General features: G+C 45.5%; 1 protein-coding gene across 2 annotated transcripts in view; it reads left to right on the top strand.

The window, feature by feature from the left end:
- The window catches only part of DIAPH1 (diaphanous related formin 1), a 111,720-nt gene that overhangs the window by 22,770 nt on the left and 74,581 nt on the right, over window positions 1-14,369 (top strand). Inside the window, exons 2-7 of one of the 2 annotated variants that reach the window (XM_085009006.1) lie at window positions 7,657-7,683; window positions 8,679-8,834; window positions 11,365-11,466; window positions 12,102-12,232; window positions 12,415-12,501; window positions 13,288-13,351. In XM_085009006.1, coding sequence (XP_084865132.1) covers window positions 7,657-7,683; window positions 8,679-8,834; window positions 11,365-11,466; window positions 12,102-12,232; window positions 12,415-12,501; window positions 13,288-13,351 — 567 coding nt within the window. 2 annotated transcript variants of the gene reach the window in all.

Here is a 14,369-nt window from a genome sequence, read left to right as displayed (position 1 = left end):
GGCCAGGGATGACCTGTGGCCTATGCCACAGATGGAGCACTGCACTGGGCCAAGGGTTGAACCTGCCCCACTCCAACGACAACGCCAGATCCCTAACCTAGCAGGTGCCACAGTGGGAACTCCTGAATGTTTCTTTTTAAAGTGGCATTATGTTTGAACTTGTGGATATTGATTTTTGTGTGTGTGTGTTTTTGGCCACACCCATGGCATGTGGAAGTTCCTGGGCCAGGGATCAAACCCACGCCACTGCAGTGACCTGAGCTGCTGCAGTGATAACTCTGGATCCTTAACCCACTGCACCACAAGGGAACTCTGTGGATATTATTATTTTTAAATCTTTTTTTTGCATAGTCTCTATATAATGAGTTGCCTTTTTTTCTCTTTTCAAATTAGTATTTTTCCTCAGGTGTTTGATAATTCTAGGTTGTCTACTAATGTTTAAGAATGAGGAACTGGAGTTCCTTGTTGGCTTGGTGGGTTGAGGATCTGGCATTGTCACTGCTGCGGCATGGGTTTGATCCCTGGCCTGGGAAATTCTGCATGCCATGGGTGTGCCCCCTCCCCCCAAAAAAGAATAAAGAACTAAATTTGTGGACAAAGACTTATAGTCAGATACAAAAATAAATCCTCTTTCGCAACCCAGAGCACGGTATGAGTTTTGATATAGATAAGAAGGAACATAATACTTAAAACAGGTTCAAGTGATTGGGGGTGTTGATAAACGTAAAGATTGCTTCTGGGATTATTTAAAAGCTTAAGATAGGAGGGAAAACATCAGTTGTATTGATTTAGTATTCTAATGTTGACAGGAAACAAAGATGGCTTCTTTCTTTTTTTAGGCTTATATCTTAATTTTTTTTAATTAAAAAAAATTTTTTTTCTCCTTTTTTTGCCTTTTCTAGGGCCGCTTCTGCGGCATATGGAGATTCCCAGGCTAGGGGTCTAATCGGAGCTGTAGCTGCCGGCCTACGCCAGAGCCACAGCAATGCCAGATCCAAGCTGCGTGTGCAACTTACACCACAGCTCACGGCATCGCTGGATCCTTAACCCACTGAGTGAGGCCAGGGATCGAACCTGCAACCTTATGGCTCCTAGTCGGATTCGTTAACCACTGCACCACGACAGGAACTTCCTAGGCTTATATGTTGAGGAGTGTTTGGACTTTAAAAAGGTATTGGCCTGTCCCAGCGGTCTGTCCTGTTCTAGGAGTGATAGCTTAGAAGTGAGTATGGTGTGAACTCAGGGCAGATTTAGGGGTTGTCTAAAATTCAGAACCAGTCAGATCCATTTCCTCTGACCCTAAACATGGTCCTCAAGTCAGTCGCTTGAGGAAACTGGATCCCAAAGATTGCAGATGGGGAATTTGGAAGTGTGTCCATGCTCCACTGGAGATCAGAGAAGTTCCACTAGAAGACTTGTGGACTGTCTGACATTACAAATGGGGATTGAACAAAAAAATTTTTTGAAAGGGCTGTTTCAAGATTATGACTCAAACATTGGAGAAACTAAGGAGATTGGCAATGGAAAAAAATCACAGCATGGGAAATTCTTTAAAAATTTATTGACTTAAATCATTTTGACTATATTACACACAATAACAACAAAACCTTAGGGTGCCTGCTGTGGTGCAGTGGGTTAAGAGTTCGCCTGCAGCAGCTCGGGTTACTGCAAGTGGCATGGATTCAGTCCCTGGCCTGAGAACTTCATATGCTGTGGGTATGGCAGTAAAATAAATTAATTAAAATTAAAATTAAAAAAACTCATTGGAGGAGTGCCTTGTTGGCCTAGTGGGTTAAGGGTCTGAAGTTATTATGGAAACTCTGGGTACATGGGTAAGGTTTATTGGCTGTGCAGTTTATTGCAGCATAGCTCTGTCCAGTAGAAATACAATATGAGTCAATTATATAATTTTAGATTTTCTAGTAGCCACAAAAAAGACAGAAAGAAAAAGTGAAAAGTGAAATTAATTTCAGTAATGTATTTTTAATTTGGTATATCTCAGATACTATTTTAACATGTAATATAACACTTATTAATGTTTTACCTTCTGCTTTTTTTAAAGTGTAATGGATTTACATTGTGCCAATCTCTACTCTCAACTTTCTACTCTTTATATAAGTTACTGAACTCCAGTTTTTATTTTACATGTGTAGCATGTCTCAATTTGGATGCTAAATTTTCATAAAAATACTTGGTGTATATTAGACTTCATAAAATGTACAAGTTAAAGGTAGATTCACATACCCAGCATGTTCAAAACCTACTTATAGTCCCTTTGTGGTGCAGCAGGTCAAGGATCTGGCAGTGCCACTGAAGTGGGTCGCTGCCGTGGTGCAGGTTTTGATCCCGGGCCCAGGAACTTCATACGTTGCAGTTACAGGAAAAAAAAAATCGTACTTAAGTTTGACAATAACATAGATATTAGTTTTAAATTTAAATTTTGTTAAGATTAAATAAAATAAAAAAGCCCTCTTTTCAGTTGCACTAGGGCCGTTAGAGGTGCTTGATAGATAGTTCCATGTGGGCTGGGAGCTACCATGTTGGATTGCACAGCTCTGGGGTGACCTGCTTGGACTATGTCAGTAGCTTAAGGTCATTTTTCAACTCCCCAGAGAAGGTTCTTCCGACATTCCACCTCCAGGGTAAGGGTTTTGGGGTACTAGGGTCCTGGGGGAGGTGCTAGGAGTCTCAGCATACAGTATACCTGCATTAACTTACTCTTCTTTTTGGTCTAGGATCTCTGCCCACAACTATGTCTGGCATCCCCCGACCCAGAGATCTGTGATTTTCCCTCTTGTAGGAATATATTTCCACTCTTCTGCTGGAGTAGGGGAGGGTAGTTTCTTGATGGAATAGGGGCAGGGGGTGGGGGATAATGGAGGAGCCACAGATCTAACTGCTTCTTAAAGAGCTTTCATCCATTCTTATTATTTCTTTGCTTCCCCCTCCCTCCACCTCCCCATTTCTATAGGTACCTGGTACTGCTAATTCCCTTCTCTTTTTAGGGCTGCACCTGTGGTGTGTGGAAGTTCGGAGGCTAGGGCTGGAACCAGAGCTGCAGCTGCTGGCCTACACCACAGCCACAGCAACACTGGATCCGAGCCACGTCTGCGCAGCATGGCAGCACTGGATCCTTAACCCACTGAGCAAGGCCAGGGATTGAACCTGCGTCCTCTAGGATACTAGTCAAGTTCTTAACTCACTGAGCCACAACAGGAACTCCAGATTTTGATATTTTTAAAATTTTCATTCCATATTTATGGAAGACTCAGTAAGAGGGACAGGAAGATGAAGTATTTAGTGCAGATTAGTAAAGGTTTATAGTTAGGAGGCAGAAAAAAATTGATAGCAGGCGAGGAGGAAAGGTAGGAGTGAAAGCATTTAGAAATAGGTGGGATCATTAAAGACCAAATAAAAAAGCTTGGGGCATAAGGCTTAAGTACAGCTCGAGTAGCATTTGTCTTCTAGAACTCCACTATTTTCAGTCCTTTTTATTTTTCATAAGCTAGGAACTGCTTGTTACATAAATCAGAGAATCCACAGCAATGATGCAAGTAACTTAAAACTGAACAAAGCTTCCTGTTTGTAAATTGTATGCATAAGATCTGTAAGGAAGATACACATAGTATTAATAAGTAGAATAATACTGTAGAAGCAAGTTCCATTTCAGTTTTATGGAACTGAACTTGCTTTCCAGGTGTTCTATTGGGTTCTGAAACAGAATTTTGCCTGTATTGTGATTCACCTTGCTGGCAGATGCTGCCCTCTGTTGGAGTAGTTGAGGAAATGCAGCTTTTACGTTGCCCGAATCATTTTGCTGTCTTACTCAAATTGAACACTAAAACATGGATAATTTTTTTAAAGAACCAATCTGTTTCTAAAGATGCAAGGGAAGCAAGGAAAAATGGTTTCTTCCTTTTTAAGAAAAGTGATGCCTGCTTTGTATCTAAAGGCAGCAGTTAGTGGGCATTAAATGGGAACACGACAAGAATTTGGGGAATGCAAAGGTTTAGGACTTTGGAATCTGGAGACCAGAGTTCGTACCCAGCTTGCTCCTAATCACGTGACCTCAGAGATTCACTCCATCTGTCTGGGCTTCAGTTTCTTCATGGATGTGGTGAAGAGGTGGAGCAGATGTGAGGGCTTATGGAGTTCCCGTCCGTGGCTCAATGGTTAACGAACCCGACTAGTGTGCATGAGGACTCGGGTTCTATCCCTGGCCTCGCCCAGTGGGTTAAGGATCCAGCGTTGCTGTGAGCTGTGGTGTAGGTCACAGATGTGCCTCGGATCCTGTGTTGCTGTGGCATAGGCCAGCAGCTATAGCTCCGATGCAACCTCCATGTGCTGCGGGTGCGGCCCTAAAAAGACAAAAAAAAAAAAAAAAAAAAGGATTTGAGGGCTTCTTCAGGGATTGATATTTTAGAAGAGCAGCCCCCGATTATGGCATTTTTCATAGGCAATGTAATGACTGACTCCTAGGCCCTGCCCTGAAGGAACTTACCCCGGAAATGGGTGGAGGAAGCAGACAATCAAAAAGACAGTTATAATCCCCCACTAGTGCTGTGCAACAAGCAAGCACCTATTTCTGCACTAGGAAACAAAAGAAGGACCTGTCCAGTTGAGGAGGTGTTACCTGTAGGGCCTGTTGGAGCCAGCCTTGGAAGCACAGTCTGGGCTGAGGGAAGCAGCAGCCTAGAGGAGGACTCGGATGGTAACAGCCTGATCTGGGTGTGGACCTGCAGCTAGTTTGGGACGCCCAGAAGACAGAGTTTGAGGTGGACAGTTTGTTGAGAGATGAGTGGAGGGAAAGAAGCCACAAGGGTCATACGCCATGCCAAGGATTTGGGTCTTAACCCAAGGGCAGTAGGGAACTATTGCAGGTTTCATGCGGGAAATGATATGGACACGTTGGCATTTTAGAATGATTACTCTTGGATTTATCTTGGGCAGATGGGACTGAAGGCAGAGCGATCAAGAGGCTATTAAAGTAAATCAAACAGGAGATCATAGAGGCATGAACTTCAGCAGTGGGGATGGAGGGAAGAAATAAGATCTGTAGGTGGGGGAGTTCCCGCCGTGGCTCAGTGGTTAATGAATCCGACTAGGAACCATGAGGTTGTGGGTTTGATCCCTGGCCTCACTCAGTGGGTTAAGGGTCCAACGTTGCCTTGAGCTGTGGTGTAGGTTGCAGACTTGGCTCAGATCCCCCGTGGCTGTGGCTGTGGTGTAGGCCGGCGGCTACAGTTCTGATTAGACTGCTAGCCTGGGAACCTCCATATGCCGCAGGAGCTGCCTTAGAAAAGGCAAAAAGACAAAAAAAACAAAAAAAAAAAAAAAAAAGACCCAACCATCTGTAGGTGGAAAGAACAGGTCGCTGGTTTCCTGATCTTTAATTTAACCTGCAGCCGTGAACAGTTCAGCGGGCACTGTTTCATTGGACCCAGGTTCTGGGAGTTCCTGTTGTTGCTCAGCGGTTAGGAACCTGACATAGTGTCCATGAGGATGCTGCTTCTATCCCTGGCCTTGCTCAAAGGGTTAAGGATCCAGTGTTGCTATAAGATGCGGTGTGGATCACAGATGCGGCTGGGATCCAGGGTTGCTGTGGCTGTGATTCGACCTGTAGCCTGGGAACGTCCATATGCTACAAGTGCAGCCATATAAAAGAAAAAAAAAGACCCAGGTTCTATTAGCTACGTTATATCTGTCCCAGAGTTTCGTGGGTTGTTGCTTGGGTCTGAGGGAACATTGTGAGTTTGGAGGACAAGGTTCTGGAAGCAGTTGCTCTAGGAGTAAACAAGTTAACCTTGGCACTGGGCATCTAACGGCACACACTTATCCTTTTTGTGGCTTGTTTGTCCTCTGTGTGCCCGGTGGCTTAGGATGGTGACAGAAGGAACTGTGAATCTCCTTGGGTGTTGCTGTCTCTGCCTCATCATCCTTCTGCCTTTGCTGCCCAGTAGGCAGCACACGTGAAGTAACTTTAGATTCCGTGGACACTAAGCAAGGTTCTCAGGGTTCTGGGTGAGTGAGTACGTTTCCACAGCAGAAGGTTGACCTCTGGACTAGAGAGGGCAGAGTTCAGATGTGCAGTTCACACGGGACTTAACCCAACGACGACGTGGGGAACATGAACGTAACGACAGAGATGACTGTCGTTAAATAATAATTACATTGCTAATCTTTTTCTTGTCCCTTAAAAGATTGGTAAAGTAGCTTTGTGGCAGTGTCAGAACTAGTTTTTTATTAGTTGAGGAAGGTTAGTCAAGGGGTATTTGCTATTTACGCTTTCAAGGATGTTAGCAAAAGTGAATACACTTTAAAACTAAGTATTAGAAGGAAGAATTCCTACTTTCCCGTACCTGCTTGTTCAGACTTTTTTCCTTTGGTTAAGTATAGCGCATATGCAGAAGAGAATATCAAACATAGAGAATACCTGTAAATGGAAGAACCATGCAGCTGTCAGCTATATCAAGAAGTAGGATATTATTGTCAGGGCCCCCGAAGGCCCCTGTTCCCTTCTGCAGTCACTGCCCCCCACCCCCACCCCCAGGTAACCACTGTTTTGACGTTGGAGGTGACCATTCCCTTTATAATTATACATCCTAAATAATGTAGTTTTGCATCCTTTTCATCTCAGTGTAAATGAAATAATAATTCACTTTATGTTTGGATGTTCATTTATTCTCTTTGTGAAATTGTTTTTCACTGTACTGTTAATATCAGCTTATCCATTCTATTCCTAATGGCTATTTGGATTGTTCTCTGTTTTAGATCTTATGGTGTAGCTATGAACGTTCTTGTTTTTTTGTTTTTTTGTTTTTCTTTTCTTTTTAGGGCGGCACCCACGGCCTATGGAGGTTCCCAGGCTAGGGGCTGAATCGGAGCTACAGCTGCTGGCCTACGCCAGAGCCACAGCCACAGCCATGCCAGAGCCACAGCCACACCGGATCCAAGCTGCCTCTGCGACCTACACCACAGCTCATGGCAACGCCGGATCCTTAACACACTGAGCGAGGCCAGGGTTCGAACCCGCAACCTCATAGTTCCTAGTTGGATTCGTTTCCACTGCAACACGATAGGAACTCTGAACATTCTTGTTATACTCAGCCTGCTATATTTGTTTCTGAAGGGTAGATGTGTAGCAGTTGATATATTGAGCTGTAGTATGTTTAACTTTACCAGGCGATGCCATGCCACTTTCCAGAGTGGCCTAGCAGCTTACATTTCTTACCGCCGACAGCGTGTGAGAGCTCCCACTGCTCTAGGACTAGACTCCCACGAAAATCTGTGCACATCCTGAGACTGTGAAGTGATGTCTCGGTGCGGTTTTAGCCCGCGTTTCCTTGTTTACTAAGGAAGTTGAGCACATCTCATAGGTTTATCCGTCATTGGAGTTCCAGTCTTTTCAGGTCTCCACCTTTTTTCCCCAAAGAGTTATTCTGTATCTGTGGCCTAAAAAACCCCTCCTGCCCTTACTGAGGGGATGTGCCAAGGAGTAAGGAGTCGGGCAGAATCTTCTGGCTTGTGGGAAGGAGCTAGATCCTTTCCGCTTGTTTCCTCTTCCTTTTTCCCCAGCCCATCTGGTGTTTGGGAGGTTTCCTAGCACTCCACTGATCTCTCTTCTCTTTCTTCTCCCTCCTTTTCCCTGTTTCCTAGACTCTGAAGCGGCTCATGGCAGATGAGGTAAGGAAATTTTGTTCAGCATGTGCATGGCTCATTTCCTACACTCTATCTACCTAGTACCATAATTTTGAGTTTCTACAAATTATAAATGTGATTTGGGTTCTATTCTCATGCCATCCCAAAGCTTTTTCCTAACGCTTTGCTCTGTTTGGCCCATTGCATGCTTTTCCCTGGCATATTCACTGGCTTCCAAGATGAGGTGTGTCTTTAAACTCTGAGCTAACTTGCTGTCTGGATGCTGCTCACATCATGTGAAGTCCCAGGATGCTTGCACAAATTGATGATTATTTTCAAACAGGTTGTTCCAGTCAGCTGTATCTTACTGGTAGCTCTTTTTGAACTGCATGTCTGCACTTGAGGTTTCAGGAGTGGTTCTTAAGCATTGGGTTGGCAGAGGCATGGCCCATGTGCCCCTGAAGTCGAATGTCTCTTCGCAGAGGGGTTTTGGAGAATATGTGTTGAACTTTTGCTGCATACCTCACACAAGTGCTGTGGAGGAGAAAGACAAAGGAACGGTTCCTGGTTTTAAGGCAGTTCCTTGTTGATTGATAGGACTTGTAGCTATTAAGATCCATGGTCACGCTCACCTCTGGAGGGGAGAGATGGAGTGCTCGGCCACGTTCGTTATTGGGCAGCGAGTGGGAAACACAGGGCCTTTTACCGAGCACTCCGTACCTAAGGTGCTTTCAGTTCGGTGCTGCCGGAGGGCCTAGAAATGGCAGGGGAGCTGAAGAGCAGAGTTTTCTCTTTTTAGGGAGGTTCCACATCTGAATCCTTCAGTCCTCGTATCTTTGGATGAAGGCGAGAGTACGAAGTCAGTGTAGTAACTTAGCTGCAGGGAAGACCAGTTTCTTTTTCTCATGTCCAAAGGCTCTTCAGCTGCCCACAGCCAGAGGAACCACGCCCCTGTCAGAAGTTAGAGGGTGGGCTCTTTGACGTGTAGTGTGTTGTGTAAATGAATTGGATCACTGCTAATACTTTTTTTTCTTTCTCAGCTGGAGAGGTTTACCAGCATGAGAATTAAGAAGGAGAAAGAAAAGCCTAATTCTGCAAATAGAAATTCTTCTGCATCATATGGGGACGATCCCACAGCACAGTCATTGCAGGATGTTTCCGATGAGCAAGTCCTAGTCCTCTTTGAACAGATGCTGGTAAGTTTCCTACCCAAAAACATGGCTGCTTCTGGATGATGCGTTTATGGGCACAGTAGGCCCTTTTTGTGTACAGTCCCCCGTAACTAGCCCTTAATTACAGAAAACTCCAGGCTTAACAGAGAACTTAATAGCAGTCCCATTAATGAAAGGACTGAACATCCAAGCACCAGTCCGTAAGATTGGAATCTGTACATGAGGCTTGGAAATACCTGCTCACTGACCGCTTTGTTAGTGTCCTTCAGCCCAGCACCGCTTGAGCCACCAGGACATCGGGCGAATGAGCCAACTCATGTTGTGTGGCGACGACCTTGTGGTTAGCCGGAGTAGGGAAAGTTTTAGGACATTCACAGCAAAATCTGTACAAAGAAGCAACTGGGGCATGGAAAGCATCGTTTGCCCAAGGCCTTCTGTTTAGTGATGAACCTGGAAAGAGAATCCTGATGCTGTCATCCCTCGAAAATCTTTAAAGATTGTGACCAAGGTCAGTTCAGGAATGAACTGTGCCTGGAGGTGCCTGATTTTGCTGTTCTCAGTGAGGAACAGAGTGGGAAGGACCCTCAGTGAGTGTCCACTAGTGAGAAGTCTTTAAAGTTCTAAACACATGCATGTAAGGTTTTATAACAGCTGTATATTCACTTGGATTTTGGAGCTCAGATTCAAATTGAGACTAGTGTCAGGCCGAACTTAATTACAAGCCTGGCCTTAAAACCCTTAACACGAGGCCTGGTATTTAGTCGACAGTCAACCAGTAGCGCTGTTACTGCTTTCCACTGAAGCTTTCAGTTTGTCTCGTGACAACCCAGGTGTGTTGAGTCTAAGAATAGGATCTATCAAGACACCCTCTTGGCCTTGGGTTGCAAATTTAGATGTCTCTAGGGCCGGGGGGCTGGCAGGAATGAGTGAAACAGGCCAGACAGATGCTGCAAAGGAGAAGTGGCTGTGGTAAAATGAAGGCTTTTCGGCATTTTTGTTAGAAAGGCCAATCACAATTCAGTTCCAGTAGTTTCATAGCATTCCAATTGGGAGTAGTAGCCCAGAAGTGCCAGCTATTTCTTTTTGTGTGTGTGTCTTTTTGTCCCTTTAGGGCACACCTACAACATATGGAGGTTCCCAGGCTAGGGGTTGAATCAGAGCTGTAGCCATAACAGCCACAACAACACAGGACCCGAGCTGCGTCTGTGTTCTGTATCACAGCTTATGGCAACACTGGATCCTTAACCCACTGAGCGAGGCCAGGGATCGAACCCACGTCCTCATGGGTGCTAGTTGGTTTCGTTAACTTCTGATCCATGATGGGAACTCCAGATATTTCTGTTTTTCAAAAGAATCCAGAAATCTCTAATATATACATTAAAAAAAACCAATAACTGTTTTGTAGCATCAAATATCATAGCCAGCATTCAGCTTTCCCTAGATAGGTCATTTTTTAAAAAATAGTCTGTTTGTAGAAATAAAGATTCCAGATAAGGTCCATTGCAATATTCTCCTAAGTTTCATCTGAACTGCAGGTTTCCCTGTCTCTCTTTTATCCTTGCTATTGCCATAAAAAAGTTTGTGGAAGAAACTGTCTGACCTGCCGAGTTTCCCATAATCTTTTTTTTTTTGTCTTTTTGCCTTTTCTTGGGCCGCTCCCACGGCATATGGAGGTTCCCAGGCTAGGGGTCGAATCGGAGCTGTAGCTGCCGGTCTACACCAGAGCCACAGCAACTCAGGATCCGAGCCATGTCTGCAACCTACACCACAGCTCATGGCAACGCCAGATCCTCGACCCACTGAGGAAGGCCAGGGACTGAACCCGCAACCCCATGGTTCCTAGTCGAATTCGTTAACCACTGCACCATGACAGGAACTCCCCCATAATCTTAAATTTGCTGACTTACTACATCACTTGGTTATAGGAATTCGTATTTTTATATGAACTTTCTCAAATTTAAAATGTTGAACTAGGGAGTTCCCTTTGCAGCGCAGGGGAAATGAATCTTAACATAGAGTCCATTTTTTTTTTTTTTTTTTTTTGGTCTTTTTGCCATTTTCTTGGGCCGCTCTCGCGGCATATGGAGGTTCCCAGGCTAGGGGTCGAATCAGAGCCGTAGCCACCGGCCTACGCCAGAGCCACAGCAACACGGGATCCGAGCTGCGTCTGCAACCTACACCACAGCTCACAGCAACGCCGGATTGTTAACCCACTGAGCAAGGGCAGGGACCGAACCCGCAACCTCATGGTTCCTAGTCGGGTTCGTTAACCACTGCGCCACGACGGGAACTCCAGAGTCCATTTTTGTTAGGAAAAAATTTAGGTGTGTATGTATAAAAATGTCTGTTGGTGTTTAAGATGTTGATAACCACATTCATCCCCGAGGAATTCTCATCATCCGTAATAGCTTAACTCTCTAGGGATCAGGAAGATTTATTTATTCAGGAAGAACTTAACGTAGCCATCTCTTCGCTAGGTGTACTGAATACTAAACAGGAAAACTGGTAAGGAATTCAAGCAATTCCCCCCCCCCCTCGTCTCTCCCCCTCCTAGCTGGACATGAACCTGAACGAGGAGAAGCAGCAGCCTCTGAGGGAGAAGGATATCATCATCAAGAGAGAGATGGTGTCCCAGTACCTGCACACCTCCAAGGCCGTGAGTCCTGGCCGGCGCCCGGGACTCGGGAGGCTCTGCCCTTATCTTGGACCTGTTTGTTTTGCCGCTTTTATAGAACATTCCTGTCCACATCAGTTCTGTTTCCTTCTTTTATATAAGCCTACCTTTTTTTTTTTTTTTTTTTTTTTTTTTGATCTTTCTGTTTTTTTAGGGCCGAACCTGTGACATATGGAGGTTCCCAGGCCTGGGGTCCAATTGGAACTACAGCTGCCGGCCTGTGCCACAGCCATAGCAGTGCAGGATCCAAGCCACCGTCTGCGACCTACAGCACAGCTCAACGGCAATGCTGGATCCTTAACCCACTGATCGAGGCCGGGGATCGAACCCGTGTCCTCATGGATGCTAGTCGGGTTCACTAACCGCTGAGCCACAGTGGGAACTCCAATAAGCCTACTTATTATTACTCTCATTTGGGTCACTTTTCTTACATACTTTTTGCCTGATTCCATCTTCATGAAGTATGTATGGGTCATGGGACGGATATATTCTGAGTCTCACATAGTTTTGTGGAATGTAGCACGGGTGTCTGCCCTCATATTATTACTAACTAACTCCACTCCAGTTTGCGACTGAGTCCAGGGTTTGTTAATCTTGGTATGTATGCTCCTTTCTAGGGCATGAGCCAGAAGGAGAGCTCCAGGTCGGCTATGATGTACATTCAGGAGCTGAGGTCAGGCCTGCGGGATATGCCTCTGCTCAGCTGCCTGGAGTCCCTTCGTGTCTCCCTCAACAACAACCCTGTCAGGTGAGGGTCCAGGGCGGTAGCGGGCGTGAGAGCCCCATGTTAGAGTTCGGGGTGTGGGGGGGTCAGGAAGAACGAGAATGTTCTGGCTTGGGAGTGAGGAGGTGCTAGGATACGCTCTCCTTTGCTAATAAGTATTTCTTGGTTTGGTTTGATGTTGCATTGTCTTCGTCTGTTCCTTACAGTTGGGTGCAAACGTTCGGTGCTGAGGGCCTGGCCTCCTTACTGGACATCCTTAAACGACTTCATGATGAGAAAGAGGAGACTGCTGGGTGAGGACTTCCAAGCCTTGGCATCTTCTAGCCAGAGGGTAGGAGGGGACTTGGCTGTTTGCTCTAAAGGAGGAAATGGCAGTTACATATAAAGTTATGGCCTGGGACCCTCAGCTCCTAGCTGAGAGTGGGGTTCATTATTGGAGTGACCAGAGAATGAGTGATGATTATAGGTACAAGAAAAGGAGGGGGAACTGAGGTTTCACGTCGAATAACACAGAACACGTACCACTTAAGCCTGAGTCTCCCCGCACAGGCTCTTAGCCAGTCTGGAAACAGGGTCCGAAGTTCCCCTGGGATCCAGCCTGGGTCCTCTCTCGTTGGTGGTCTCCCAGTGCTCTTGGTCCCTTGGGGACTAGCTTTATGATAGTCCTCGGGGTTGGAATCTCTCTGGGGATACCTTGCATTGTCTTAGGCTAGGTTACCTTGAAGCCAGCCTGACCCAAAATGATTTCTCTTCTTCCCAGGGTCTTTCCAAAACGAAACACAGGGCCTGTACCTCCTGGAAGTACAGACATGAACCTTTGATATAGCGAGGCAAGCAGTAATAGATGGGATGAAATCCTGATAGAATTTAGTGCTTAGGTGCCTAGAAGGGGTTAATGGGAAGATTCCTGCTTCAGTTTCTCTTTTTGCTAGTATTTCAGGGCAAAGTGCTGTGTGCTAAAATTTACTCAGCTACTAGTTGAGGGTATTCCTAAGACCCTTGTTGACGGGACTGAGAAGTCAGATGCGAGAAAGGGTGTAGAATCAAGGGGCTTCACTGATGGTGTTCTCCGCATGCAGAAGCTACGACAGCCGTAACAAGCATGAGATCATCCGCTGCTTGAAAGCGTTTATGAACAACAAGGTGAGAGTTTCCCGTTCCTACCCGACCCCCATCGCGGCCCCCGATCTCTCTCTCCTACTGGCAGACTCAAAAAAGGACCTACGAATATGAGGTTCGAAGCCTCTAGCTTTCCTTTTTAGTATTGTGACTTTTTGATTGCCAAATACACATGCTTTTATGGGTCTCGTCCCCCAGTTCTCATGTCAGTTTCAGAGGATAGCTTCGCTGATCTTCCTCTGTTTATACTTTGTTTTGCTAATTCTCTCCTGTTTTTTTTCTTTTTTTGGTTTTTGGGGCCCCACCTGCGGCATATGGAAGTTCCCAGGCTAGGGGTCAAATCGGACCTGTGCCTGCTGGCCTCCACCACAGCCACAGCAACATGGGATCCAAGCAATGTCTGCAACCTACACTGCGGCTCGTGGCAATGCCAGATCCCTGACCCACTGAGTGAGGCCGGGGATTGAACCCACATCCTCACGAATGCTAGTCAGATTCGTTTCTGCTGTGGCACAACAGGAGCTCTCGTGTTTTCCTTTTTTTGGCTAACCCACAGCGCGTGGAGTTCCCAGGCCAGGCAGGGATCATATCCCAGCCGCAGCTGTGACCTGCACTACAGCTGTAGCAACACCAATACCAGTTCCTCTAACCCACTCCACCAAGCTGGGGTTTGAACTTGTGTCCTGGTGCTGCAGAGACTGATCCTGTTTTGCCAAAGAGGGAACTCCTAGTTCTTGAATTTTCTGGACCTGTAGTACTATTTTTGAAAAGTTTACTTTATTCACTTTTTTTTTGGTTGTTTTACCCAGTCTGCTCCTGCTGTAGCATCTTTTTATGTCTATTTAGTACTTAAACCTAGGGAGCCCACAGTTATTTGTTCCTGAGTGCTAATCTGTCTTCTTCACTGTTTAATTTTATTATAATTATTCCTTTGGATTGGAGGGCGCAGTTGAAAAGATCAAGAATCAAAGATTGCTATTCTTAGAAGTTACAGCATTCTCTTGTGTCTCCTGGAAAATTATTTTGCTAAGTTGATTTCTGT

The sequence above is a fragment of the Sus scrofa genome, chromosome 2 (assembly GCF_054392235.1).
Source record: "Sus scrofa isolate SSC_HxYL_T2T_F1_AM1 chromosome 2, Sscrofa_HxYL_maternal_Yorkshire_Landrace_v2.0, whole genome shotgun sequence".
NCBI classification, from domain to species: domain Eukaryota; kingdom Metazoa; phylum Chordata; class Mammalia; order Artiodactyla; family Suidae; genus Sus; species Sus scrofa.
Note: the sequence above shows the minus strand (reverse complement) of the source record. Positions and strands in the feature narration are given on the sequence as shown.